Below are 27566 nucleotides of genomic sequence, written 5' to 3' on the forward strand. Positions count from 1 at the left end.
ACCTAGGAGGTTTAGAAGGGGCTAGAAGGGGCTAGGAATTAGAGACCCCAATGTGGACGTGTGGGTCAGGGGCTTCATCATGGTGGACTAGGATGTATGGCTGCCATCCAAATAGTAGATAAGGGTCCTGCAGCTGCCCAGACCTGAAGGTCACTCTAAGGGGCTCTTGTTGCCTACTATGGTGGTAGCTGCCCCAGAGAAGTGCCATCCCAAGGTAAAGGGGGTTGGAGGCTGATTATTTACTGCCTTTACTACATGGGCCTAGTGTTGCCTAGGAAGGGAGCATGCTCAGCTGTGGAGAAGGGAAGGAGTGGACTAAGCTATGGGAAGGGGGCTCACTTCACTAACAGTTCCACTTCCAGCGTTTTGGTAGTTAATTGGAGCTAAGAATCTCACAGCTATGAATCTTGCCCAGGCTTTGAACCGTGATTCTCAGATCTCAGCCTCCTGAGTGGCTAGGATTATAGATGTGAGTCACCAGTACCAGGCTAGTTTGCCATTTTAACAAAATCCTCAACTCAGCTAAAAGCGGATGTTAAGATTGTTCTGCACCACCCCTAAAGGAGGAGTTGAGTTAAGAGAGCTCTGGGCCCCAGCAGCCTGGAGGCTCAGCGCCCCCTGGAGGCGGCCCCGTCCAACACAGCTCTAACAGCATCTGGAAAAGCACCTCTCAGAGAAATGGCTCTAGCTGCTTGGCTTTCATTTCATTCAAAACAAAATGATCAAAAACTTTCCTCCAGAAAAAGATTCGAGCTTGTGAGAGGAGTGGAGAGTGGCAGAAAGAGCCGGGAACATCCTGGGCCTGGTTTTGACGTGGTCAGTGCTCATCACCATGTTCTTATACAGGTATGTTGGGGGCAGGGAGTGGGGGGAAGCCTTAGGCAGCTAACCAAAGCTCTCCCTGGTTGGAGGTTCTCTACCCCCCCCCTTGCCCTGAAGGGTCAAGGAGCAGCTGTGTGTGTGTGTGTGTGTGTGTGTGTGTGATCAATTTTACATTGGGTGTTATGTAAGATTTTATTTGAACAAAGAGAAGAGTTTGTTCTAGGGTTTAAAATAAATATTGGAGCTGGGCACTGCTGGCTCACACCTATAATCCTAGCTACTCTGGAGGCTGAGATCGGAGGATCATGGTTCAAAGCCAGGCCAGGCAGGAAAGTCCGTGAGACTCTGATCTCCAATAAACCACCAGAAAACCAGAAGTGGTGCTGTAGCTCAAGTGGTAGAGCGCTCGCCTTGAGCTGAAGAGCTGAGGGACAGCACTCAGGCCCAGAATTCAAGCCCCATGACCGACCCCCCCAAAAACTATTGGCACTGGGCAATATATACCTGCAATCCCTGCTACTTGGGAGGTAGAGGTAGGAAGATCTCCAAGTTAGTGAGACCATAACTCAAAACCAAAAAAGACAAAAAGACTGGGACATAGCTCTCCTAAGAATATCTTCTTTTGGTCTTACTGTGAGTATCTAGAATCCTGTATAATTTATTATATCTCAGTGCATTTTAGATCCAACTTCTGCATAGCAGAGAGAACATGTGCCATTTGTCTCTCTGGCTTGGTTTACCTCACTTAACACAATTTGTTCTAGTTCCATCCATTTCCCTGAAAATTACAGTATTCTATTCTTTCTAATGTCTGTGTAAAATTCCATTGTATATAGGTACCACATTTTTTGGATCCACTCATCTATTGTGAGGCATCTGGGCTGTTTCTATAACTTCATTATCATGAGTAGCGGGGCAATGTGCATGGATGTGCAGGTGTCCTTATATCCTGGCTCATGATGTTCAGGGTAGATGCCAAGGAGTGGTATGGCTGGGTCATAGGCAAGGTCTATGTTTAGCTTTTTGAGGAACCTCCAGACTGCTGTTCAGAACGGTTGTACTAGTTTACATTCCCACCAGCTGTGCGGTAGGGTTCCTTTTCCCCCACATCCCGCCAACATTTGCTGCTGTTTGAATTCACAGTATTGGCCAATCTTACTGGGGTAACATTGAAATCTCAGAGTTGTTTTGATTTGCATTTCCTTTATGGCCAGAAATGATGAGCATTTTTTTTTTTTTTTTTTTGCCAGTCCTGCTTGAACTCAGGGCCTGGGCACTGGCCCGAAGCTTTTTTTGCTCAAGGCTAGCACTCTACCACTTGAGCCACAGTACCACTTCCAGCCTGTTCTTGTGGCAGAGGAATTGAACCCAAGACTTCATGCATGCTAAACAAGCACTCTACCACTAAGCCACATTCCCAGCCCTAGTGTGTTTCTTTGTCATTCTTACCTCTTCTTCTGAGAGGTCTCTCCTTAGCTCCCTTGCCCATTTAGCGATTGGTTTGCTAGGTTTGGAAGGGGTTAGTTTCTTGAGCTCCTTGGATGTTAGGCCTTTGCCTGTTATATTGCTGGTAAACATCTTTTCTTAATTGATTGGCTGTCTTTCTAGTTTAGTAACTATCCTTCGCTATGCAAACCCTTTTTGTTTTGGTGTAGTCACACTTGTCAAGTCTCTGTTGTGCTCCTGGGACTCTATTCAAGAAGTTTCTACCTATAAGCTCTAATGTTTCTCCTACTCTGTCTTGCAGAAGTTTCGAAGTTTTGGGTCTGATGTTGAGGTCTTTGATTCACTTTGAATTGATATTAATGCATGGTGACAAACAGGGATCCACTTTTATGGTACCCAGTTTCCCCAACACCAATTATTGAAGAGGCTATTTTTTTCTACTGCTATGTCTTTGGCTCCCTTATCAAATATCAGATAACTGGAAGTATATGGTTTTATTTCTGGGTCTTCTAATCTATTCCATTTGTCTTTGGGCCTATTTTTTTTTGTCAGTTGTGGGGCTTGAACTCTGGGCCTGTGCACTGTCCCTCAGCTCTTCAGCTCAAGGCTAATGCTCTACTACTTGAGGCACAGCTTTACTTCTGGTTTTCTAATGGCTTATTGGAGATAAGAGTCTCACAGACTTTCCTGCCCAGGCTGGCTTTGAACCATGGTTCTCACGTCTCAGCCTCCTGAGTAGCTAGGATTCCAGGGGTGAGCCAGCCACCAGCGCCTGGCCTTCGAGCCTATTTGTCCCAATACTAAGCTGTTTTAATATTATGGCTCTGAGGTAGCATTTGAAGTCTGGTGTTATACCACTTACATTGCTTTTTTTTTTTTTTTGTCTAGAATTGCTTTGGCTATTCTAGGTCTCTTATTGTTCCATATGAAGTTTTATTTTCTGTCTCGGTGAAGAATGTCATTGGAATTGTGATGAGGATTGCATTGAATTTGTATATTATTTTTGACAGTACGGCCATTTTCACAATATTGATACTGCCTATCCATGTACATGGAAGGTCCTTCCATTTCCTGGTGTCCTTTGATTTCTTTTTTCACATTTTTATAGTTTTCACTATAAACATCTTTTACATCCTTGGCCAGGTTGATACCTAGTTATTTCATTTTTTTAGGCTATTGCAAATGCAGTTGTTTTCCTGATTTCCCTTTCTGCTTGTACACTGTTGGCATTTGGAAAGACTACTGATTTTTGTGGGTTAATTTTGTATCCTGCTACTTTGCCAAAGTGGTTGATCAGCTCTAGGAGCTTGGGAATGGAGGTTTTTTGGTCCTTTAGATATAAGATCATGTCATCTGCAAATAGGGATACTTGTTTTCTTCGTTGCCTATATGAATCCTTTATGTTCTTTTCTTGCCTTATTGCTCTGGCTAGGAATTCAGAACTATATTGAAGAGGAATGGGGGAAGTGGACACCCTTGCCTTGTTCCTGATTTTAGGGGAAATGTTTTTTCTCCTTTTTTTTTGTGCTTCTAGGGTTCAAAACCAGGGCCTCACATTTGCTTGGCAGGTGCTGTATCACTTGAGCTAGTCCTCCAGCCCATTTTGCTGTGGTTATTTATTTTTGGGTCTGGTCATGGGGCTTGAACTCTGGGCTTGGGTGCTGTCCCTCAGCTCTTCAGCTCAAGGCTAGCGCTCTACCACTTGAGCCACAGCGCCACTTCCGGCTTTTTTCTTTTTGCTTAAGTGGTGCTGAGGAATCGAACCCAGGGCCTCAGGCATGCAAGGCAAGTGCTCTACCACTGAGCCACCTTCCCAGCCCCTGCTATGGTTATTTTTGAGATGGGGTCTTACTTTACGCCTGGGCCAACCAGGGTTGTGATCTTCCAATTTGTACTTCCCATATAACTGGGTGTGCCACTGTCCCCAGTCACTGGGTGAGATGGAGGCCTCAAGAACTTTTCATCCAGGCTGGCCTCAGAAAACAATCCTCTCAATCTCCATCTCCCAAGTAGCTATGATTACAGGCCTGAGCCACCACCACCGGCCTTCTTGTTCTCAATATGTGTTGTTATGACCTAAATATAAGTGATATATATTACAAATACCACAAAGAACTCAGATCAATGGACTGATTAAAAAAAAACAACTAAACTTTATTTCTATTTTTTTAAAAACAAAACACATTACAAGTGATCACAAAGCTTTCCTCCAAATTACATTCTGTTTGTGGTCACCTGACAGGAGGAGGAATGTTCAGAGGTCCTCAAACCACAGGACAGTAAAAGCTGACAAAGAGAAGATTACAGTATGAGCGGTCACTTGCAGCACAGTAACAGTGGAGTCTGTGAACACAATTACCCACAGGTTTTCTGATGCATAGTGAGTACCTAGCACAGCTGACAATACTGAAAGGCAACATGCCCCAGGATAGGTACAAGATCACAAACATGTTCAGATAACGTGAGATAGTCAACTCCTGGATCCATCAGGATGGACATATTGACAGCTGAGAGAGAAGATGCCATGCCACACACAGGTGGGCTGTCGGCAGTGGGGGATTGGCACAGCATGATCAGTCACCTTCATCTCTCCTCTGCCCCCACCCTGAGTGACAAGATCAGGGCCTAGACAGGAAAACAGGAACGTGTATCTGTATATAGCTAGCTAGAAGTCTCCCTTGTGATGAGAAAGAGCCCTGAATCAAGGCCAAGCAGAGTTTTAAGTGTGTGCAGACTGCTTGGTTTCAGAAGAGAATGCAGGCTTCTAAGACAGAGCACAGGTGTGAGTTAGTAATAGCAGGCCTTTGAGTTGGACTCAGAGCCAAGTTAGTTCTTGCTTCTTGGTAATACTAGGACTTAGGGTTTTGTTCTTATTAGCAAGTATTCACCACTTGGACCATGCCCCAGCCCCAAGGTTAATTCCTAACTGTAGCTGGAAACGCTACTTAGAACATGATGGTTTTCATAATCTTGTGGTCAGGAACCTTAGCATTAGCTGCTGCTTCCCTTCCTCCCTGAACCTGCGTGGAATCCTAAGGGCTCCAAACTAGCCACTTGTCCCAGTCACCATCAAGGAAGCAGTGGGTACTGATTTACCTCACCACCCCAGGGGAGTTTAAGAAAACAAATGGTTCTTTGTGAATGGTTGGCCAAGGTCCTTCCGCCTTACTCTTTCCATTTAACTCTTAAAAAAGAGTCTCTACAACGTGAGCTTCCCCAGCTACAAGTAGGATTTTTCCTAGGTTTTTTTCCCCTTATAGTGTCACACTAAGTACATGTGTGCGTGTGTATGTGTTCGGAGTCAGGGTCTTACTATGTATCCCAAGCTGGGCTCCAACTCCCCATCTTTCTACCTCATCCTCCCAAGTTCTGGGATTATAGGTATGCACCATCACACCTTTAAGATGGGAAGATAGACATACAAATGTGCAAAAAAGGAAAACAAGAAAGAAGATGGACCACATCCATTTGACAGGCAGGAGGGCCAAGACTCTGGAGGAAAGAGAGAAATCCACCAGTGTACTTGATGCATCAAAGAATTTAGTACAAAATTTCCATTGCTTAATTATGTTTGAGTTTTTCCTTCTAAAATAAATTCATAGACTATAAAATAATCTATATAAAAGATTTCAATCTTGAAGAGAACTGATTTTGCAAGCATGGGGGGCAAGTATCATTATACTACAAACTTTAATTTCCAAATCTTATTAATCAGAATCACACTGTAACAGAGACCAAGCAAGACGCAGGATTTCAGTGCATGCCTGTAATCCCAGTTACTCAGAAGGCTGAGATCCAGAGAACTGAGGTTCAAAGGCAGCATGGACAGACACCTCTAATTAACTAGCAAAAAGCTGGAGGTTTAGCTCAAGTGGAAGAGTACCAGTCATGAATGCAAAGGCCTAGGTGAGAACTCTGAATTCAAACCCCAGTACTGGCACAAAAGAAAAAGAGAAAGAAGGATTTTCATATTTTAATTTCACTAACATTAAAATGTACAAAAGTCCACCTAATATATGCTAAAGTAACTGCTGGTTAGTGACATATTTTTGTTGTTGTTGTTGGTCGTGGGGTTTAAACTCTGGGCCTGGGCACTGTCCCTCAGCTCTTCAGCTCAAGGCGAGCACTCTACCACTTGAGCCACAGCGCCACTTCCAGTTTTCTGGTGGTTAATTGTAGATAAGAGTCACATGGACTTTCCTGCCTGGGCTGGCTTTGAACTGTGATCCTCAGATCTCAGCCTCCTGAGTAGCCAGGATTATAGGCGTGAACCACCAGACCTGGTACAACATAAAATTTTAAAGAGATTCTGACCCCCAAAGGACAATGGCAATGAAGACATAAAACATGGATCATCAAATTGATTAAAATTACTGAACTTATTAATCTTATTAATCAGATAAGTTTAAAAATCCATTTAAAAATTCATTAAGAAAATATCCATTTCTTTATTCATTGTATTCTGTCAAAGGAAAAAGGCTGCCATCCTCTCCCATCTCCGGCCTTTTAAGGGGCCAATGTTAAGAAGCAGAGAAGGAATAGGAAATGCGGAATTCTATCCCCTGCCACCCTGCTGGGGGAGCACAGCAAGCCCAAAGAGTGGAGTGAGCGCTAATCCGTGCAACAGGATTAGACTCACGATTTCCAGTCACCTTCCACTCTGCAATCAACATCCAAATCTTTTCACTTTATGACTTCTTTGGAGATCTGGTCTCACTAGTGGTAGAGTGCTAGCCTTGAGCTGAAGAGCTGAGGGACAGTGCCCAGGCCCAGAGTTCAAGCCTTATGACCGACAAAAACAAAACAAAACAAAACACTGCCATGATTATCCCGGAATGGCCGCACATGCTTGTCATGACAGGCGAGTGCTCTACCACTCGAGCCACAGCGCCACTTCCCATTTTCTGAGTGGAGATAAGAGTCTCATGGACTTTCCTGCCTGGGCTAGCTTTGAGCCACAATCCTCAGATCTCCTGAGTAGCTAGGATTACAGGTATGAGACACCAATGTCCAACTAATCACAGCATCTTTTTTTTTTTTTTGTCGGTCGTGGGGCTTGAACTCTGGGCCTGGGCGCTGTCCCTCAGCTCTTCAGCTCAAGGCGAGCGCTCTACCACTTGAGCTACAGCGCCACTTCCGGTTTTCTGGTGGTTTATTGGAGATAGGAGTCTCACGGTCTCTCCTGCCTGGGCTGGCTTTGAATGGCGATCCTCAGATCTCAGCCTCCTGAGTAGCTAGGATTACAGGTGTGAGCCACCAGCGCCCGGCTAATCACAGCATCTTTAAATGCTGTACTTAACTGGAACATTAAACAAAAAGGGCTGTCTGTACTATTAAAGAATGGATGTTCTGCCCCTGAGCTCCATCTCCTGTATCTCCTCAATTCAAACAGGCCACAGATCACCACCTCCACACTGGAGCTATGATGTGTTCTTAGTCACTGATGGTTTTCATGTGTGGCATTTTGAAGAAGGTGTAAAAGATGAGCATCTCATTCCCTCTCGGCTTTCAACTTCCACCTCCTGTGCCCCTTGGCACCTGAGACCTCCCACCTGCGCACAGGGATGCCTACTTGGTGCCATTGCTTTCATCCATGGGCGTGTTCAAATAGTTGAACGGAGGCTTTGAGCTGATGCACTGCAGTTCTGCAGCTGCCCTGGCTGGGCATCTGTTTTCCCTGTCCAGCCATGTCTTCCTAACACTGAGTACCATCACGTGGCCTCCCAAACTCATGGTTCAATTCCCAGGAAGAGGCTCCAAGTGCTAAAGAAATCACACTGCTCTCCTATCAGAGTTAATTCTGAGATAAAGCCCACTGCAGAGAAGAAAAATTTAAGAACTTTAAAAAAGATATAGGACACTCATCTCTTGTAAAATGGATATAAAATAGTCAAAGCAGACAGAGATCTTGAGATCCTGATGGATTAAGCATTAAAAAGTTAGGAGTATCCAGTAGTTTTTCTTGTAGAATTCACCTTAAGGAATACTATATTAGAAAGACAGTATATTAATACTTGCTATCTAGAAGTTTAAATAACTCTCCATATGCATGTACATTTATACTTATGCATGTACATGTGCACACACGTGTATATTGTCATATGATGTACACATGTGCATACAGATTCACACAATTTTTCATTAAAGTTTTCTTCAATTTATTCCTGACTACAAAATTTCTTTTTTTTTTTTTTTTTTTTTTTAAATTCAGTAGTTTGCTTGCCTTAAAGAAATTAGGAATGTTTTTGGTAGAACTGGGATTTGCAATCCTAGGCAGGCACTCTACTGCTGAGCCATTTTCCGCAGAAAATGTTCTGCCAGCTCTTTAACTGGCAGATAATGAAAGCTAAGCAAATATAATATACTGTGCGTTTTGATCACTTAGAAAATTATAGTGAATAAATGTTATACAATAGGAATTTCAAAATTTCGTAACTACTGAAAACATATACTTTTCCTGGCAGCTAGGGTCTATCATGCAATAAAAGAAAGAGAGAAAGAGTGAGAGAAAGAAAGAAAGGGAGGAAGAAATAAAGGAAGCAAGCAAGCAAGCGAGTACAGGTGGCTCACACCTGTAATTCTAGCTACTCTGGAGGCTGAGATGAGGATTGAGGTTCAAAGCCAGCCCAGGCAGGAAAGTCTGTAAGACTCTTATCTCCAATGACTCTCTCTCTCTCTCTCTCTCTCTCTCATACACACACACACACACACACACACACACACACACACACACACACGAAACTGGAAGTGAAACTGGTAGAGCTCAGTGGAATAGCACTAGCCTTGACCAAAAGAAGCTCAGGCCCTGAGTTCAAGCCCTAGGCTGGGCAGAGGAGGGAAGGAAGGAGGGAAGAATGGAGGGAAGAAGGAAGGGAGGGAGGGGGAGAGAGAGAGAGAGAATATTTAGAGCTGTGGAGTAGAAGTGGATGCAAGGGTATGCATCTGGAGTCCTTTGCTGGGGAGGACTGACTGAGAGCCGGGGTTTGACAGCAACCTGGCTGTCAAAAAGCCCACCTTAGAAAGAACTGTAAAATAAACATACCGAGTAGCTGTGGGTTAAGGTGACAAATGATGGTCTGAACTAATTGCATTAGATGTATTATAAATTTCAACTGAACTTAACACTGAGGATCACCAGTGGCAAACACAAGCCACCAGAAGAATTACTCATCTCAAAACTTCCCCTCGTCCTGGTCCTGGGGCTTGAACTCAGGGCCTGAACACTGACCCTGGGCTTCTTTTGCTCAAGGCTAGCACTCTACCATTTGAGAGCCACAGTGCCACTTCCACCTTTGTCTGTTTATGTGGTACTGAGGAATCAAACCCAGGGCTTCATGCATGCTAGGCAAGCACTCTACCACTAAGCAACATTCCCTGCCCCCTCAAGTTTTCTGAAGGCAAGGAAAATAAAGAAAGCGATTTTTCCTCTGAGCACAGTATCATTTGAATCCTCAGAAACAAACTCTACCATAATAAGAAGTAAATCAATCACAAAGCATGTTACTGAACACACAGACATCGTGGCGTCTGGGTTTTTCTCTGCATTTTCTTTGTGTTGGCTGCAGCCGAAGGGACAGGCAGCTGCTTTCTTAGGGTTTTACTGTAAGAAGGATCGCAGAATCTGAATAGACCACAAAGCGTTAAAGGTGCTGCTCTACTCAAAGAGGTTCAAATAACACTTTCTGAAGCCTGAGTTGGAAAACCATCTGTTTGAAGGGAAAGTGCCAACTTTAAGCCTAGGTAAAAATATTGCATCAGAAAGAAAAATGTAATCTACCTGTCATTATCCCCTATTTCATAGAAAAAATAGTCCCATGACTTTTCCTTCCAAGCAGGCTGGAAATGTTTCAATGGAAAAGTTTTGTCTTCTCACTATCTTCTCTAATTGAAAACTATGAAAGACATGTACCAATATACGCATAGCATAGAAAAACCTCAAAAACTAGCAGTTAACGCTGGAGGAGGTGGGGACAAAGGCTGGTGAGTGAGGACCGCTTGCCCCTGTGTCCCTACAGGTAGAAATGGTCACCCATGGCAGTCAAAGCTAGCCATGCCTCCTGGTGGTGGGCCTGCTCTTCTAAGGGAGCCCAGCTCAGGAGGGGCCAGGGAGGCACAGGCCCTGTGTGCACACTTCCCCACTTCCTGAGACCCAGGTGGAGGATGGGCTCTGATCTGTGCCTTACTTATGATAATCAGAGTAGATTTGGCATGTCTTCCCCAAGGTAATGAAAGAGATACTTGCGATAGAAATTATTCTGCATTTCAGGTTTCTTTTCATGCAAAAAAACATCATGTACACTGAATTACCATTAACCTTTGATCAGTGTGCTAGTTAGAAGCTATCATGGCTGGTATAAACCACCCCACACCAGATTAAAACTGTAGGAATATTTTAAAATCCGTAGAGATGGAAGTGCCTGGGTGCTATGGATCTGGGATTGGGTACCCATGCTGTATGGTCTCAGGAGAATTTAAGATCATTGCTAGAGGGAGAGGGCAGAGGTGGGAAGCCATGTTCCTAATCTGCTATTGACTGGAGCTGACACATCTTTGGGGGGAGAGGAGGGGCTGATTCTTTCATTTAAAGTGCCATTTAGAATACCACTCCAAATTCCAAACCAGTGGAATTCCAAACCACCTGCTACTCCTCCTGCGCAGGCCTGGTGAAGGCTCCAGCCTGGCTCCCTGGCAGCATGAGCACCCTGCGGCAGTGGGCATCAACAGGCTGGAGGGCCGGGCAGCTGCAGGCAGAGCGGTGGCCGGGCAGTGCTGGGCAGCGCAGCTCAGAGCGCACAGGGGAAGGTCTGCTGCTCTCTCAGCACCGCCGTGGGAGGGTCAGGCCGCCGCGTCTGGGTGATTTTCTGTTTGGGGTTTTTCATATCTTCTTCCTCCTCGGTCTCACTCTCGCAGACGTGAACCACCACGCTGGGTGTGGACTCTGTCCCCGCGTGCAGTTCATATTTCTCCCCTGTGAGGGTGAAGAAGAAAGGGGCAAAGGCTCACACGGGGGGCAGGAAGAACTAACTGTCTGGTCTCTAGGAAATACCATTTTAATTTTACAGTGAGGACTTAAACAATTCATTATGTGAACGACTACAAATGCATCACTATATTCAACGTACATCATAGAAACATTGAACTATTTCTTGAGGGTAGGGGTGAAGGGAAAATGGGAGAGACCAAGGGAAGGGGTGACACTGATCAACTTGCATTGTACTCATAACCTTGCTGTACAAGTATTTAATAAAATGTAACAGCTTCACATGCTATGATGTAACTTTATCTTGCTTTGGTGTTGGAGTTTGAGACTCTTCAGTCTGTCCTCCAGACTCTTGGGAGTTGAGTATAAATGCTAATTGCAGCTGGATGGATAACGGGCATGGATCTGCTTAATTTTATAATGCTTCCACTTTCCCTCGGGAAGAGCTGGTATGGCTGGAGGCAGCACTGGCTGGCTCTTCAGTCTGGGAACTCAGACATCTGAAATCTGCTCTAATGTCTAAAAACACCAAGCCACTTCTCAACTGCCTCTCTCTCAAGTCCACTACAAGAGACAGTCTGTGTTGGGCAGATAACCAGCAACAGCCAGCAGGGCATCAGCGTGTCAGGCTATCTTAAAGGATGAGAGAAGTAGAGAAAGGAAAGAGGAGGAAAATAAGAAACGAAGAAACGGGAGATAAGATCTGATGCCATGAATAATTCCTTGAAATATATTACAAGTGGTCGTCACCTGCTTGGTACCTGAAAGGCCAGGAGGGGAAACAACTTAAATTCACGGACTGCCTGGGTCAACTCTTAGTGCACTGTGTAATCATTATAACCACACACAACAGGAAATAAAGAATAAACCTGGCCGAGAAAACCGTGTCTGAGCAAGCTGCTGAGGCTCAGGTGGCCAGAAGACACCAGACTAGGATCTGTGCCCACCAGGCCAGAATCTGCTCTCAGGTAGAATCTGCTCTTGTTTAGACTGCGCCTGGGCTCACCACATTCTTCCCTTGATCATAGCACCGGCTCTGCCCAGATCACTCATGGCACTGGAGACAAACATAGGAAGGGGAGAAGTGGTTACCTGGCCCCAGCTTGGAGACAGCACAGAGTAAGTCGTAGTTGATCATGGGCATTGCATCTTCGCTCTGCTTCCACCCCACTGGCGGGGATGACGGGGGGGAGATGAGGAACTGCTTGGCAGGCTGTGGTGGCAGCAGGAAGGCCTTGCGCCGAGCCTCCCCTGCCGTCTGCACCTGCAGGAAGGACACAGCTGACTGGGTTTACTCATCCAAATGGTGATTATGTTTGGAGAGAATTACATTTCTCTTCAGTGCTCTAGGATTTCCTAGAAGGTGGGATTGGCTCTCTTAGCATACTGCACAGGGACCACACAGATCAAGTGCCGGCTCTATAAATACAAGTGAACAAAAGGGTAAGGGGATGCATGGAGGGACAAAGGAGTGAGTAGCTTTAACTTGGATGGCAAGTGTCCCCCAAAGATCCATGTATGAAGGCCTTCAGGACACAGGCCCAGAGGGGTATCACGGGAACACACTGTTAAGGGGCAGCAGGACCCTACGACCTTCCCTCTCCCTTCCACATGCCTCTGCCATGATGTGCTGCCTTGCCACAGGTTCCAAAGCAATGGCGCCAACAGACCCAAGTCTCAACAACTGGGAGCCAAAATTAACCTTCTCGCTTCACAGGCTGATTCTTTCAGATTAGCTGGGACAGTGGTAGAAGCATATTACTAGATTCTAATCCATGAGGAGTAAGAATAGTATCGTTACTTTAAACTCCATTGCCAAGAGACCACCAGGAAATGTATAGTTATCTTTCTTTCTTTCTTTTTTTTTTTTTGTCGGTCGTGGGGCTTGAACTCTGGGCCTGAGTGCTGTCCTTCAGCTCTTCAGCTCAAGGCGAGCACTCTACCACTTGAGCTACAGAGCCACTTCAGGTTTTCTGGTGGTTTATTGGAGATAAGAGTTTCACAGACTTTCCTGCCCGGGCTGGCTTTGAACCATGATCCTCAGATCTCAGCCTCCTGAGTAGCGAGGATTACAGGCGTGAGCCACCGGCGCCCGGCCTGTATCTTTCATTTGGAACATAAGACAACAAACCTGTCTTGATTCTCTTAAAAAGTGAAAGCGAGAGAAAAAAAATCTTTTTGAAAATAAAAAATGTATTTTATTCATGAGTAGAGATTTAGTATCTACATTTTTTCAATTCTTTTGAGAAAAAAAAAAATTGTTTTCACAAAGAGCCAGGCACTTGTAGGATTATTCTAAGGGCCTACGGGGCCCTCTGCATCTGATTTCTGAGCATTTTTGCGCCCCCTCCTGGCACATCTGGGACCTGCAGCGTCTTTTTCTTTTTCCACCAATCAATAAATAAAACTTCACATCTACAAGTCAAAGAACAAAACGTGCCCTCTCTGCTGATGAGTATTCACTCACAAAGCTACTGACAGCCTAACAGAGCGGGGAAGGGCAAGGTGGGGACCCTGATTGGTACCTGTGCGAAATACAGCTTCAGCTTCTTCCCGTTGAAGTCAGTCTCGTGGAGTTCTATCCGTGCTCTGGCCGCAGCTTCGGGTTTGCTGAAATTTATCCTGACTCTTCTAAAGCTTTTAAATAACTGAAACGTGGCTTGGTCATCGTAGAGGGTAAACAGTGCTTCAAATCTCTCCTGTCCGGTGAGGAGCAGGAAGGAGATGGTGGGGGAAGGAGCAAAGGTCACTTGCAGTTAACCAAAGGCAGCTGAAATCCCAGGTGAGCCTCGAGGCCTGTCACTCGCACGCGGACTGGCATCGAGGTCCACAGCAGCCAATTCTGTCCACTGGCAAGGCCAGTCTCTCCCCCAGTTACTTTCACTGTGGCTTCTTACTACTTTTTCTTAGAAATGAACATTAGCTGGGCACTGGTGGCTCACTCCTGTAGTCCTATTACTCTGGAGGCTGAGATCTAAGGATGGTGGTTCAAAGCCATTCCAGGCAGGAAAGTCAGTGAGATTCTTTTTTTTTTTTTTTTTTTTTTTTTGGGGGGGGGGGTCCGGTCGTGGGGCCTGAACTCTGGGCCTGGGCGCTGTCCCTCAGCTCTTCAGCTCAAGGCTAGTGTTCTACCACTTGAGCCACAGTGCCACTTCTAGCTTTTTTTTCCCTGCTTATGTGGTGCTGAGGAATCGAACCCAGGGCCTCATGCATACAAGGCAAGCGCTCTACCACTGAGCCACCTTCCCAGCCTGTCAATGAGATTCTTATCTCTAATTTGTCACCAAAAAGCCAAAAGTGGAGCTTTGGCTCAAGTGAAAAAGCACCAGCCCCGAACAAAAAAGCCCAGGCCCTCAGTTCAAGTGCCAGGACAGGCAAATAAATAAATAAATAAACAGCAAGAGAAAAGAAAAGGAATTTAACATTTGATCACCACTGAATATATCACCCAATTTAGGTGCATTCGCTAATTTAGTTGTGGGGTTTTTCCATTGTTTTGAGAGAGGGTCTTGCTATGTAGCCAAGGCTGGCTGTGAGCTAATCATCCCCTGCTTCAGCCTCCTGAAAGCTGGGATTACAGGTATGCACTACCCTGGCCAGCTTGGTTTCCTATAGCCATAGTTCTCCTATTACAAAAACTCCACAATAAAATGTTCTTATTTCTTTTAGGTCCAAGACCAGGACACTTTCACTCAGTGGCTGGTGCTCCACCAACCGAGACAGGCCTCAAACCCCTATACTAAAAATTTTATCTCAGGATTCATATTGGGCACTTGTCATCTCAAAGAGATAGCATTCTTTGGGAGTAGTAAAACTATATATAAATGTGTATATATTTGTGAGCATAAACTGCTAATAGGCACGTTGAGAGAACAGAGCAGGAGAGAGGGAGAGCAATATTTGAGTTATCTCATGAGGCTGAGGGGAAAAAAAAAAACAAAAAACAAACCACCTATATCTGCCTCTTCTTTCATGCCAGACTATGCAGAACACTCGGAACTGTCCGCAGCTCCTCTGCCTGACCAGCCCTCCTGTTCCCTCTGGCCAGCCCCAGCCCCACAGCTCCTCTCCAATGCCACCATGTTCTCAGGAGAGCCTTTCTTGTACTGGGCTGTGACTCCATCTCCTTGATACCTCGGTGTATTTACAAGTGTTTGTAAAGGCATGGAGGGTCCACATCATGGCCACCAACTGCTATCCCCCTACCACAGGTCTGCAGGCCCCATGGTTCACAAGCTATAGAAGGTGATTCTTGCTGTCCCCAAGCTGCTGGCGCAGAGCCTGACACATCTTACTCGCCACAGTACGTGCAAAGTCACATCTATGAGCGCTGCCTTCTGAAGTCACTGGAAGGAAACCATCTGGAGCATTAACCAGAAAACTAAGGGCTACCAGTGGACTTTGGGAAAAACTCTCACTATGAAGAATGTTTAACACATGGCAGAATACTTTAGCGAGGTCTGGGGATATAGCTGAGGGTTAGAGCACTTGCCTAGCACACATGAAGTCCTGGGTTCCAGCCCAGTACCACAAAATGAAAACAATACCTCTAGGCTCTTTCAGACCTACAAGGTCATAATGGAATGTCCTCTTTCACAAAAACATACCCATATGCAAGCTTCTTTCCAGATAAATCATAAATAAAGAAGAGGAACCTCAAAAACAAAAAAAAAAAAACCCTGCAAATCATTTTCCCATTAAGTTCTAGAAGGCAATGTAAGAAATGTTAACTGACCCTGTCATCACACGGAAGCATGATCTGTTCTAACAGGCTGCATGGTATTAGCCTCAGGGAAAAGCCAATTCCTTCTTTGGTAGGGAACAGGGAGTCAGGTGAAAAATCATGAGCTTTTCTTCAATTGCAGTCTCCAAAAATGAATGAATAAAAAATAGATTTAATAGGACTTAAGGGTTTGATAGAGCTGGTGCTGCTCAAACTCCGTGGCAGCCCAGCTCTCCAGATGGGAAGCAGGCCTTCCCTTTCAGGGGCTGAGAGCTAGCTGCCCACAAAAACCTGAGCAAACACTGCTGTCAAGGGTACAGCATGCCCAGCCCTTGCATGTGCTTTCATTATCAGAAGCAGCTGCATTCCATCATTCATGCTGGAGAACTCCTCAACAGGAAAGACATTCTTGGGACTGTGCATCTGCTGTTTCGGTAACTGCTGTCCATCTCCTATTATATTTAGCAGTGAGACACAATGTCTCCTGGGAGAGCGTTCATTATCACACAAGGTAAGGAGAGTTTAGAATGCTAAGCTGCTATTTTCTGTCTAGTTTCTCCCTTGGCAGGGTGTGTGCTAGACATGGACAGGGCACCACTAATAGTATGGAGGCTGCAAACACTTTTATTGAGGTTATCTTGTCTACCTTTACAACTGGTCCTTTATGTCTGTTAGGGACCGAACCCCAATGCAGGGCTGGAGAGCCACTATTTCAGAGTTGAGCCTGCAGATCACCAGTTTCTAGGGCGAGCATTTCCTGTCCTACTGAGATGGGAAATACATGGCAGGCATGGCATCTTCCTGACACTTGGAGTAACATGTGTCCTGGTTATGTTAGCATCCAGGATAGACTGGGACAGGAAGCAACTCATGTACCAAAGCACTTAGGAGAAGCAAAGGGAGAAGACAGTCCTCTGGGTAGGCCTGTGAGCACTATGCAGAAATGGGTAGGGCCAAAGCCAAGCACTTCTATTTATAGCACTGTTTTGTTTTTGTGGTATTGAGAACTGAATCCAGGGACTCACATGTGCCTAGCAAGTGTTCTATCACTTATGATGTGCCTCCAGCTATTTTGGGTTTTGTAATTTTGTTTGAGACAGGGTCTTGGTACCTTCTCCTGAGCTGGATACAAACACATGATCCTCTAGTTTCTGCCTCCTGAGTAGCTTGGATTATAGGTATGACCCCTGTGCCTGGTACAATGTTGGTTTTGTTGGTTTGTTTTGTCAGTCACAGAGTTTGAATTTACGGCCTAGGCACTGTCCCTTAACTCTTTTGCTCAAGGCTAGAGCTCTACCACTTTGAGCCACAGTTCCACCTCTGGTTTTCTGGTGGTTAACTGGAGATAAGAGTCTCATAAACTTTGCTACCCAGGCTGGCTTTGAACCATGATACTCAGATCTCAGCTTCTTGAATAGCTAGATTACAGGTGTGAGCCACCAGCACCTGGCTTTATTTATTTATTATTTTTTTTTTGTCGGTCGTGGGGCTTGAACTCGGCCTGGGCGCTGTCCCTCAGCTCTTCAGCTCAAAGCGAGCGCTCTACCACTTGAGCTACAGCGCCACTTCCGGTTTTCTGGTGGTTTTATTGGAGATAGGAGTCTCACGGTCTCTCCTGCCCGGGCTGGCTTTGAACGGCGATCCTCAGATCTCAGCCTCCTGAGTAGCTAGGATTACAGGCGTGAGCCACCAGCGCCCGGCCTGGCTTTATTTTTTTAAGTGTAGTTTCGATATGATATGACTGTAGGTTTTTAACTATGAACTCCCTGAGATATTGAACCTTCTGATTGAAATAAAATATTCACAGCAGACAAATATGTATAGTAGACAAAATTTGTGGAGTACCGATTTTCAAATATATCTTATCAGTTGCGAATTGATTTTTTTTGGGGGGGGGGGCATGAGGGAACGGTCCTGGGTCTTGAACTCAGGGCCTGAATGCTACCTCTGAGGTTTTTTTTTTTCCGGTCTGAGACTGAGATTTGAACTAAATTTGATACTTTCCACTCACTGGCTGACATTCTACCACTTAAGCCACATCTCCAATTCCTTCTGAGATTTTTTTTTCTCAAGGCTAGCACTCTACCACTTGAGCCACAGCTCAACTTCCACCTTTTCTATTGGTTAACTGGAGATGAGAGTCTCACAGACTTTCCTGCCTGGGACAGCTTTGAACCATGATCCTCAGATCTCAGACTCCTGAGTAGCTAACATTATAGGCATGAGCCACTGGTGCCTGGCTAGATTGATATTCTTTTAAAATACAATAAAAAGGTCTAAGTAACATACATTTTCTGTCTCATGCCAGAGGTGAGCAAAAGGCAGGACATGCACCTACCTTCTGCTCTTGGACCTCAAACACTGCTTCATGGACGCTGCAAGCAAAAAGTGAGGTGGGCAGATCGCTGAAATCCATCATCTCTTCCAAATCCTCTTCATTTTCACCAAAAACCATCTCCTCTTCCTCTTGGTCACTGCTACAGAGATCTGACTGGCTGTCATTCCAAGACTTCATGGTGTCCCTTAGCATTGTCCCGTTTTCAAACTTCAAGGTATCTACCTGTACCTCCTGTGATGGAAAGAAAAGAACAGAGATCAGCCCTTGAAGCCATATCATGTTGCCATCAGTCAGTTTCTCAGGACAGCAATTCATCAAGTGCAGCCATTTTATCCAAGAATGATCCATCAGCATTTAAATTAACTTACTTCAGTCCTCCTAAATGAATTCTTTATTGACAAGTTTGATTGGTGTAAGAATATTTTATGGGGTAATGACATAGTAAAAAAAAAAAGAGGATAGAATCAAATGAGATGACATCAATATGTACACTAGTTTACAAGCAGTAGGAGGAGAATGTGAGCCAGAACAGCCTTCACAGATTTGTTTTGCCTCCTGGGCTGCAAACACTGGAAGTGGCTCAGGAGAATGAAACCCACACACTTTGCTCACCATCTGCACCCCGGATTACGGTCTGTGAAGCACTCACTTTGCCTCTTGTAACCAACTTGTTCTTTTGGAGTACACTTTGCAAGAGCAAGTCACTTGGAACCAAAAGTTCTTCCCAGAGACAGTCTGTGTGAATACGTATTAGAAATATTGACAGCAGGCAAAAGCTGACAGAGAAGACAATCCAAATGACTTTTTTTTCTGATCTTCCAAACATATGTAATTTTAAATCCTAATTGTAAGAAGCAAAACCTCTCCTCGTGCCTGTGGATGTTCTGAGTGTTCCTGCTGGACATGGAGGAAGGAGCCCAGGTTCTTCATTGTCCTGCTCCAGGAGGAGCTACACCCACCACTTCCTTCTCCACCAGCTCCTCCTCTTCTGCAGGTGTGCATGCTCAAGATCCCCACATCTGGATGCCACAGGTGGCTCCTCCACCCACCTGCTTCCCCTTCCCCTTCCCTACTCTCATCTGGAAAGAGGAGGGCATTCTTGCCCCCTGCCAACTCCAGTCATCCTTAGCTTCATCACTCTGGGCTTCCGTCCAGCTGGGTTTCTGCCACCACCTCTTGGCTCCAATCAGCCTCATTAGAAGTGGCAATAGTTTCCTCCCAGTTGGAAGCTAATTCCAGGTGTGAGTCTGCCTGCTGCACCTGTGCCGGCTGCCCACTGTCATCCCAGGCCTCTCTGTGCTCTGGCTCCTCTTCCTCCCCCTCCTCCTTTCCCCTTTACAATCATGTCTCTGAGGATCCTTACTTGACTCGGACGGTCTGATTCACACTTCTTGGTCCTCAGCTCACTTCCAGCTCCCCTGTACCCCTCATGTGCTAATGCTGCCCCACACCACATAGGATCCTCCCTTGTTAAGCTAGAGGATGTACTAAAGCCAAGGGGGTTGAGGATGTATTAAAGCCAAGGGGGTTGCAGGACGCAGAATCTTGGCCATCCCTAAGGATAGGCAGTTTGGAAAAATTGCTGTCCCCAAGAGACTCAGTTGCCTCTGGGCCTTTCCTACCCATATACATAACCACTGATAGCAAATTGATGCACTCAGAAGAGGGCTGGGGCCTAGCTCAGCGGTACAGCACCTGTCCAACACACACAGGCTGTTCATCCTCAGCAACGAACAGATATTGACCATCCCCATCCCCATCCATCCATCCATCATCCATTCATCCATCCACCTATCCATCTATCCCTAGACTCTGTCCCTTTTCCTCAATTCTAGACATACTAGTAGCTTTCTCTCTTTCTTCCTCCCTTTCGTCTCTCTCTCTCTCTGGACACAGAATCTCACTATGTATCCCAGGGTAGAGATGGCCTTAAACTCCTGATGCTCCAGTTTCTACCTCCCTGGTGCTGGGATTACAGACATGCACCACATGCCTGGCAATTATGTACTTGGTTAGCTCAGGAGTCCTACAATTTTTTTCTTGCCAGTCCTGGGGCTTAAACTTTGGGCCTGGGCATTGTCCCTGAGCTTCTTTTGCTCAAGGCTAGCACTCTACCACTTGAGCCACAATGCCACTTCCGGTTTTTTCTGTGTATGTGGTACTGAGGAATCAAACCCAAGACTTCATACATGCTAGGCAAGCACTCTTACCACTAAGCCACAATCCTAGCCCCTACAATCATTTTTATCAGTTATGGGGTTTGAACTCTGGGCTGGGCACTGACCTTAAGCTCTTCAGCTCAACGCTAGTTCTATACCACTTGAGCCACAGAGCCACTTCCAGCTTTTTGTTTATGAGGAATCAAACCCAGGGCTTCATGCATGTTAGGCAAGCATTCTACCTCTAAGCAACCTTCTCAGTCCTATCTTACTGATTTAATTAGATTCTTGTGCCAGAATCTCCAGTATGCATAGGCTGGCAGGAAACAGTATCTCACTGTGGCTTTCATTATAAACTTTTCCTTTAGATGAAGATGTCAGAGTTTGAGCTTGCACAGCACTTTGCACATTTTTCTCCTCTATATTTATGAGTATTTGCTCACAAATCACTTGTAGCTCCCAGACTGGGAGTGGAGTGCCTTTGAATCCCCAGGCCCTGTCATGGTGTCCTGCCAGATGCTTAACAAGGCCTACTGACTAAAGCCAGACAGCACTGAGCACCAGCAGGCACAAAAGCAGTGCAACTCTGCATGGATTAGAGGCCAGCTCCTGAAAGCGGCAATGGAGGGGATGGTGAGTCTTGGATGAACAGTTTTAGCAGAAGAACGGGGTGCCCTGCAGGCAAAACTGGCAATGTAAGAAGCAAGTCAAAAAGGCAAAAGGATTAGCATCCCAGGCCCAGGCCCTGAACCCAGGTCTGTGAGCTGCAGGCCGTGGTGTATTGCTTGTAGGAGCAGGCAGGAGACCAAGTCAGAAAGGCAGGTGTGGCCCAGGCTGTCACGACAGCAGGGCTACAGATTTGATGTAAAAACCAGTCAGTATCACACGTGATGGTAGGTTTTCACACTGGGCAATGACAGAACCAACCCAATTTAACTTTTAGTACCATTACAAGTAGGCTGTCTAAACCAGGGTACTGGTGGCTCATACCTGTAATCCTAGCTACTCAGGAGGCTGAGATCTGAGGACTGAGGTTCAAAGCCAGCCCAGGCAAGGAAAGTCTGTGAGACTCTTATCTCCAATTAACCACCAGAAAACCAGCAGTGGTGCTGTGGCTCAAGTGGTAGAGTGCTTGACTTGAGCTGATGAGCATGGGGTCAGCACCCAGGTCCAGAGTTCAAGCCCCACCACCGACAAAAAGAAAAAAAAAGGTAGACTAAGACATGGGGATGTGGTCCAAGTGGAACAGTGCCAGATGAACAAGCACAAGGTTCTAAGTTGAATTCTTACTATCACCAGAAAAATAAGTAAATAAACATAAACTGTCTTTATATGGTATCTTTTAGAGACATGAATGTTTTTACTTCTCCATTTAAAAGAGATGAGGAAAATACTGGGGCTGGGAAGGTGGCTGGGAAGCGCTTGCCTTACATACATGAGGGCCTGGGGGTTCTATTCCTCAGCACCACATAAGCAGGAAAAAAAAAAAGCTGGAAGTGGCGCTGTGGTTCAAGTGGTAGAGCACTAGCCTTGAGCTGAAGAGCTGAGGGACAGCACCCAGGCCCAGAGTTCAGGCCCCAGGACCAGCAAAAAAAAAGAAAAAAAATACTGTGTCCAGTTTTGGAGGTTGGTGAATTGGGGAGCTATGAATGATGGAGTGAAATTAGAGTTAGTTCACACTGTGTGTGTGTGTGTGTGTGTGTGTGTGTGTGGTGCAGAGGATCAAACCCAGAGTCCTGTATACTGCTAATCACACACTCTACCATTGGGCTATGCCTCAGACTTTTTTTTTTGGTGTCAGTACTGGGGCTTGAACTCAGGGCCAGGGCACACTCCCTTAGCTTTTTTCATTCAGGGTTGGGACTCTGATCATTTGGAACACACCTCCACTTCTGGCTTTTTGCTGGCTAACTGGAGGTAAGAAACTCATAGATTTATCTGCCCTGACTGGCTTCAAACCTCAACCCTCAGATCTCAGCAAGACTTATAGCCATGAGCTACTGCATCTGGCTCCAGTCAACTCCCCCAGCCCCACCTGGGGCTCAAACTCTGGGCTTATACACTGTTCTTGAGCTCCTTTTTGCTCAAGGCTAGCGCTCTACTACTTGATCCATAGTGCCACTTCTGGCTTTTCCAGTGATTAAATGAAGAGTCTCAGGAACTCTGCTGTCCGAACTGGCTTTAAACTGCAATCCTCAGATCTCAGCCTCCGGAGTAGCTAGGATCACAGGCGTGAGCCACCAGCACCTGGCTTTTCAGTCAACTTTTGATGGGACTGTTTTGTTTCAAGTTCCCTCTTCCAACAAAATATACAGCACAGAAGCAATCTTTTACCTGTCTGAAAAATAAATTCTTACATTACACATTCACTTCCTGTTTTGTACCTTCAATTTGGGTGACATTTTTTTTTTCAGAAACTTCAAACAGAAGTTGTAAGACTTGCACAAGGAACTCCTGAATGTCTGCTTAGAGTTACCCATTTGCTCATTTGTTTTATCCATCTTTTCTGACATATTCATACATATTTTTAAAAAGGACTATATGCATATATACATATATGTATCCCTTTATTCCAAAATTACATCATTGTATAAGAACAGATCATTTTCTTACATAACCCGAAGTACCAACGCCAGCAAATTTAGCCAGGTGCTGGTGATTCACACTTGCAACCCTAACTATTTAGGAGGATCAAGTAGGATCAAGGTTAAAATCCAGCCCAGGAAGAATAGGCCTTGAGAGTCCATCTCCAAAATAACTAGCAAAAAGCTGGGCTGGAGGTATGGCTCAGGAGTAGAGCACCAGTTATGAGCAAGAAAGCTGAGTGAGGCACTGAGTTCAAAGACACTGAGTTCAAGCGCCAGCAAACCTCTTGCCCCCCCCCCAGCAAATTTAACAATTAATAGTTATCCCAACAATGTCTTCAACAACAATTTTTCTTTCAAAGTTTTAAAATTACCCTTCAGTTATTTGCATTCCCCCCGCAAGATATTTCACTCATCTTTATATTGCAGTATTGCTGCATTTCCTTCACTTAGACAGGTATGTCTAAGTGAACAACAAGTTTAAGCAGTGTTATCACATACCACCAAGATTCAGGCTCCAAAGTCAGTCTTAGATTTGAGCACTGACACCTCAGCACTCTACATTAGGAAAATTATTTTGCCATTCCCCATCCTTAACCATAAAATGACATAATAATAGTCCTTGCCCAATAAGGATATTGGAAGAATTAAATGAGAAATGACACTGAAATTAAGTGAGAGTCACTCATGAAGCTGAGATCTGGAGGAACACGGACAAAGTCAGTCTGTGTAGAAAAGTCTAAGAGACTCTATCTCCAAGTAAGCAGCAAAAAACCAGGCTGGAGGCATGGCTCAAGTGGCAGAGCACCAGCTGTGTGCGAGAAAGCTTAGTCAGTGCAAAGCTCCAAGCTCTAGTCCTGGTACCAACAAAATATTTAAAAACAATGTTAGATGGGAAGAGGCAATGGTGCCTTTTTATGGGTCTTACAGAATTTTATGTCATGCATATAGTTATCAGAGTGCCAATTTTTAAAAAAAAATTATGCCAACAATGTTAAAAATTTACTAAAAAATATTTTTGCGGGCTGGGAAGATGGCTCAGTGGTAGAGTGCTTGCCTCACATGCATGAAGCCCTGGGTTCAATCCCTCAGCACCACATAAGCAGGAAAAGCTGGAAGTGGCGCTGTGGTTCAAGTGGTAGAGCGCTAGCCTTGAGCTGAAGAGCTGAGGGATAGCGCCCAGGCCCAGAGTTCAGGCCCCATGACTGACAAAAAAAAAAAAAAAAGTTTTTGCTGTACTGGAAGGCATGGTTTCATAACTTTCTGATATCATAAATGCAGTCCAATTTGAATAGAGAACTACGTAAGTAGATCATAAAAGGCAACTTGGTGCTATTTAAAAGGGATCTTTGGTTTGATTACAGCACAGAAGGAAATGACAGAGGTGCACTGGACCTCCATGGCTACTACAGAAGTTGCTGCTTGCTGACACTGTCTTACTAGAGCACAGGCTCCCGCAGCTGACTTGGGAAAATCCTGGCCCAGAAGAAAAGGCTCAGCCCTCACACTTTAGCTTTGCTATGCAAAGGTCCGAGCTAATCAGGGCTCAGTATCATGCTTAACCTAACTGTGGCCGCAGCTGGCTTCTGGCAAATAAGTCCTTCATAGAAACAGCAGATGAGTGGAAAATCTCCCAGGAGCATAACCATCTGCTCTGCTCTGACCAGGAAATCATCAAGCAAAACATCAAGTATGTGGGGGAAAGGCAGATTCTCTCTCCTCCAGGATTGTTTAAAAACCATTTTAAAGAAGATAATATGCTGATCCAGATGCATTTGTATTTTTTATACATTCAAAATGCTACAAGAATACTGGAAGCAAGTGTGTACTTTGTTTGAATTTATAATTTAGACTTTTTTTATGGAATGCTTCACGAATTTGCGTGTCATCCTTGCGCAGGGGCCATGCTAATCTGCTCTGTATTGTTCCAATTTTAGTAGATGTGCTGCCGAAGCGAACACTTTTCTTTCGTTGTTTGTTTTTTTGTGGGTCATGGGGCTTGAACTCTGGGCCTGGACTCTGTCCCTCAGCTGTTCAGCTCAAAGTGAGCACTCTACCACTTGAGCCACAGCGACACTTCCGGTTTTCTGGTGGTTTATTGGAGATAAAAGTCTCACAGACTTTCCAGCCCGGGCTGGCTTTGAACCGTGATCCTCAAATCTCAGCCTCCTGAGTAGCTAGGATTACAGGCGTGAGCCACCGGCGGCTGGCTTAGACTAAGTTTTTATCAGAGCACTCAAGCCTGACTCTATGGGAGTTCTGAATGCCCATCATGCAGCCTCTATCTCCCATCTTCTCCTCATTCTCCATTTACAGGTCAAATTTGACCAGTTTTAAAAATAATCAAAAGCCAGCCAGGTACCAATGGCTTATGCTATTTAGAAGGCTGAGGTCTGAGGACCACAGTTTGAAGACAGCCCAGGCAAGAAGGTGCATGAGATTTATACCTCCAATCAACCCCCCTGAAAGCTGAAAATAGATTTATAGCTCAGATGTAGGATGTTAGCCTTGAGCATAAAAACTCAGATACAGTGCCCAGGCCCTGAGTTCAAACTCCAGAACTGGCACATACACACAAAGATAAATAAAAACCTTGGGGCTACAGTAAATAATTTTTGAATGTGTGTTTTCATGACTCATACCCTTTTAATGATAACCTAAAATTTGTTCTACGTCTAGGGTTTCTGCTCTACCAGGAGTAACATGTTGTGTGTTTTGGTTTTTTTGGTGCTGGACTGTCAGGAACTTAAATTCTCCTTTAGCTTGTTCAGCTCAAAGCTGAAGCTCTTCCACTTGAACTATACCTCCATTCAGGCTTTTTACTGGTCAGAGACCAGCAAATGAACTCTTTTATCTAGGTTAGTTTCAAACCACAATCTGATGATCTTAGCCTCCAGACTGGCTAGGATAACAAGCATGAGTTACTAGTGCTGTACATAACAGGGGTTTAGCATGGAGAAAAGGACAGAAATAACCACAATGACTGGTCAGAACATCACAGGACAAATCACCGGCTTCAAGAAGAGATAGAAGGAGAGCTGTAGAGACTGGTAATATTCGCTCTGCAGTCTGTAATTCATTTCCACCTAATCTCTGTTCCAGAGCAGAGTGACCCTCGGCCTGAGGCATTTACCTTCTGTGTGTGTGTCTAAGCAACAAACAACATTAGAGACCTGCCTATTCCACAGGCTGCAGACACCCCATTTTTTCATATTTTGCTTGTTTTCTGTAGAACATACAAAAACCGGTCTTATTTGTTACTCTAATACTCTCAATAGTGGGGGGGAGGTCCCACTGTTTAAAACAATGAAACGCCTTCCTTGGGAAATGGTTTGCAAAGAAGTCAAATGCAAAGCGGAAGGCCAGGCTTTTTCAAACGCCCCGAGGCGTTGGATCTTCCCGCAGGCTCCCCACGCCCGCAGTCCAGCCTCGAACCCCCAAAGGCAGGACCAGCACGGAGCCCCGGCGCCGCGGTCACAGCCCGACCGCACCGAGGCACCGGCCGGCCCGACACCTGGTCAGGGGCTGGCGGCGGCAGCCACAGGTGCGGCGGCGCCGGCCGCAGCGGACGGGGTCGGGCCCCGGGCCCTCCGCCAGCGCCGGGCCGCACACAGCCCCGGGGTGCGGCTTCGGTCCTCACCCCGGCTGGGGCCGCGCGGCGGGGAAGCGACCCGGACGCGGCGCCCAGGGCGGACGGAGGGAAGGGGCCGGCCGGGCCGGCCCGCACCGAGGGGACGCGGGGCGCAGGCGGGGGGCGGAGGGGCCGGGCTCCCACCCGCGGCCCTGCTGCCCTCGGCCCAGGTGATCCCTCGGCTTTCCAGAAAGTGCCGAAGAAGGTGGGGGGGGTGTTGGGAGGGTGGAGAGGGAGGGGGAGAGGGAGGGCAGTTTTCCAGGACGCCTGCTCGAAGGCAGCCCGGGGCGGCCCCGGACGCATCCCCGACGGCGGAGGCAGCGGCTTTAACTTTTCGGGCCTCGCCTCACTCCTCCTCCCCCGGCCCGGCCGAGGGCCGCGAACCTGCCCCGAGCAGCCGGGCGCCGGCCGCACCCGCGAACCCGGGACTCACCTGCGCGCTCCCGGCTTGCAGGACGGAAGTGGGGGGGGGGAGATGCTGCGCGGCCTGGGGCGGACGGAACCGCGGGGGCCCCGCAGCTCGAGGCAGAGCCGGCGCCGTAGCCCGCCACACCCTCGACCCCGGTGGGAGCGGCGGGGGAACGCGGGCGGCGACTGGGACCGAACCCGGCGGCCGGCGTCGCGCGCTCCCGAGCCCGCTCGCGCGCCCCCGCCCTCGCCGGATCCCCGCTCCTCCGGCGGCGCGCCGCGCAGGCGCACAGGCCGGGGCTCGGGGGCGCGCGCTGGCGGGAGCGCGCTCCGGGTGGAGGTCCCCCGCGCACGCGCGCTCGCTCGCCCGCCCCTCCCTGGGTCTTATCTCCGCCTGTGAGTTGGCTGGGCCGCCGCACGGGGTCGGGGCTTTCTGTGTCCCCGAAAACGGGATCGTAGGCCACCGTCTGGTCT

At 46.5% G+C, this 27566-nt stretch overlaps 1 protein-coding gene and 1 non-coding gene across 2 annotated transcripts; both read right to left on the reverse strand.

The window, feature by feature from the left end:
• Nucleotides 1–4401: 4401 nt before the first annotated feature.
• Nucleotides 4402–27346, reverse strand: Rcan3 (RCAN family member 3). The gene is made up of 5 exons (XM_070037621.1): nucleotides 27118–27346; nucleotides 18310–18540; nucleotides 13774–13947; nucleotides 12341–12512; nucleotides 4402–11236 (listed from the first exon to the last, which is right to left on the reverse strand). The coding sequence occupies exons 2-5, from the start codon at nucleotides 18499–18501 to the stop codon at nucleotides 11052–11054; spliced, it is 723 nt and encodes a 240-aa protein (XP_069893722.1). The 5' UTR covers nucleotides 18502–18540; nucleotides 27118–27346; the 3' UTR covers nucleotides 4402–11051.
• On the reverse strand, nucleotides 24908–25014 carry LOC138838465 (U6 spliceosomal RNA). Its single transcript, XR_011375604.1, has one exon. It is a non-coding gene; the product is annotated as a U6 spliceosomal RNA (small nuclear RNA).
• Nucleotides 27347–27566: the final 220 nt, after the last annotated feature.

The sequence above is a fragment of the Dipodomys merriami genome, unplaced genomic scaffold (assembly GCF_024711535.1).
Source record: "Dipodomys merriami isolate MVZ:Mamm:240054 unplaced genomic scaffold, mDipMer1.0.p SCAF_28, whole genome shotgun sequence".
Classification (NCBI taxonomy): domain Eukaryota; kingdom Metazoa; phylum Chordata; class Mammalia; order Rodentia; family Heteromyidae; genus Dipodomys; species Dipodomys merriami.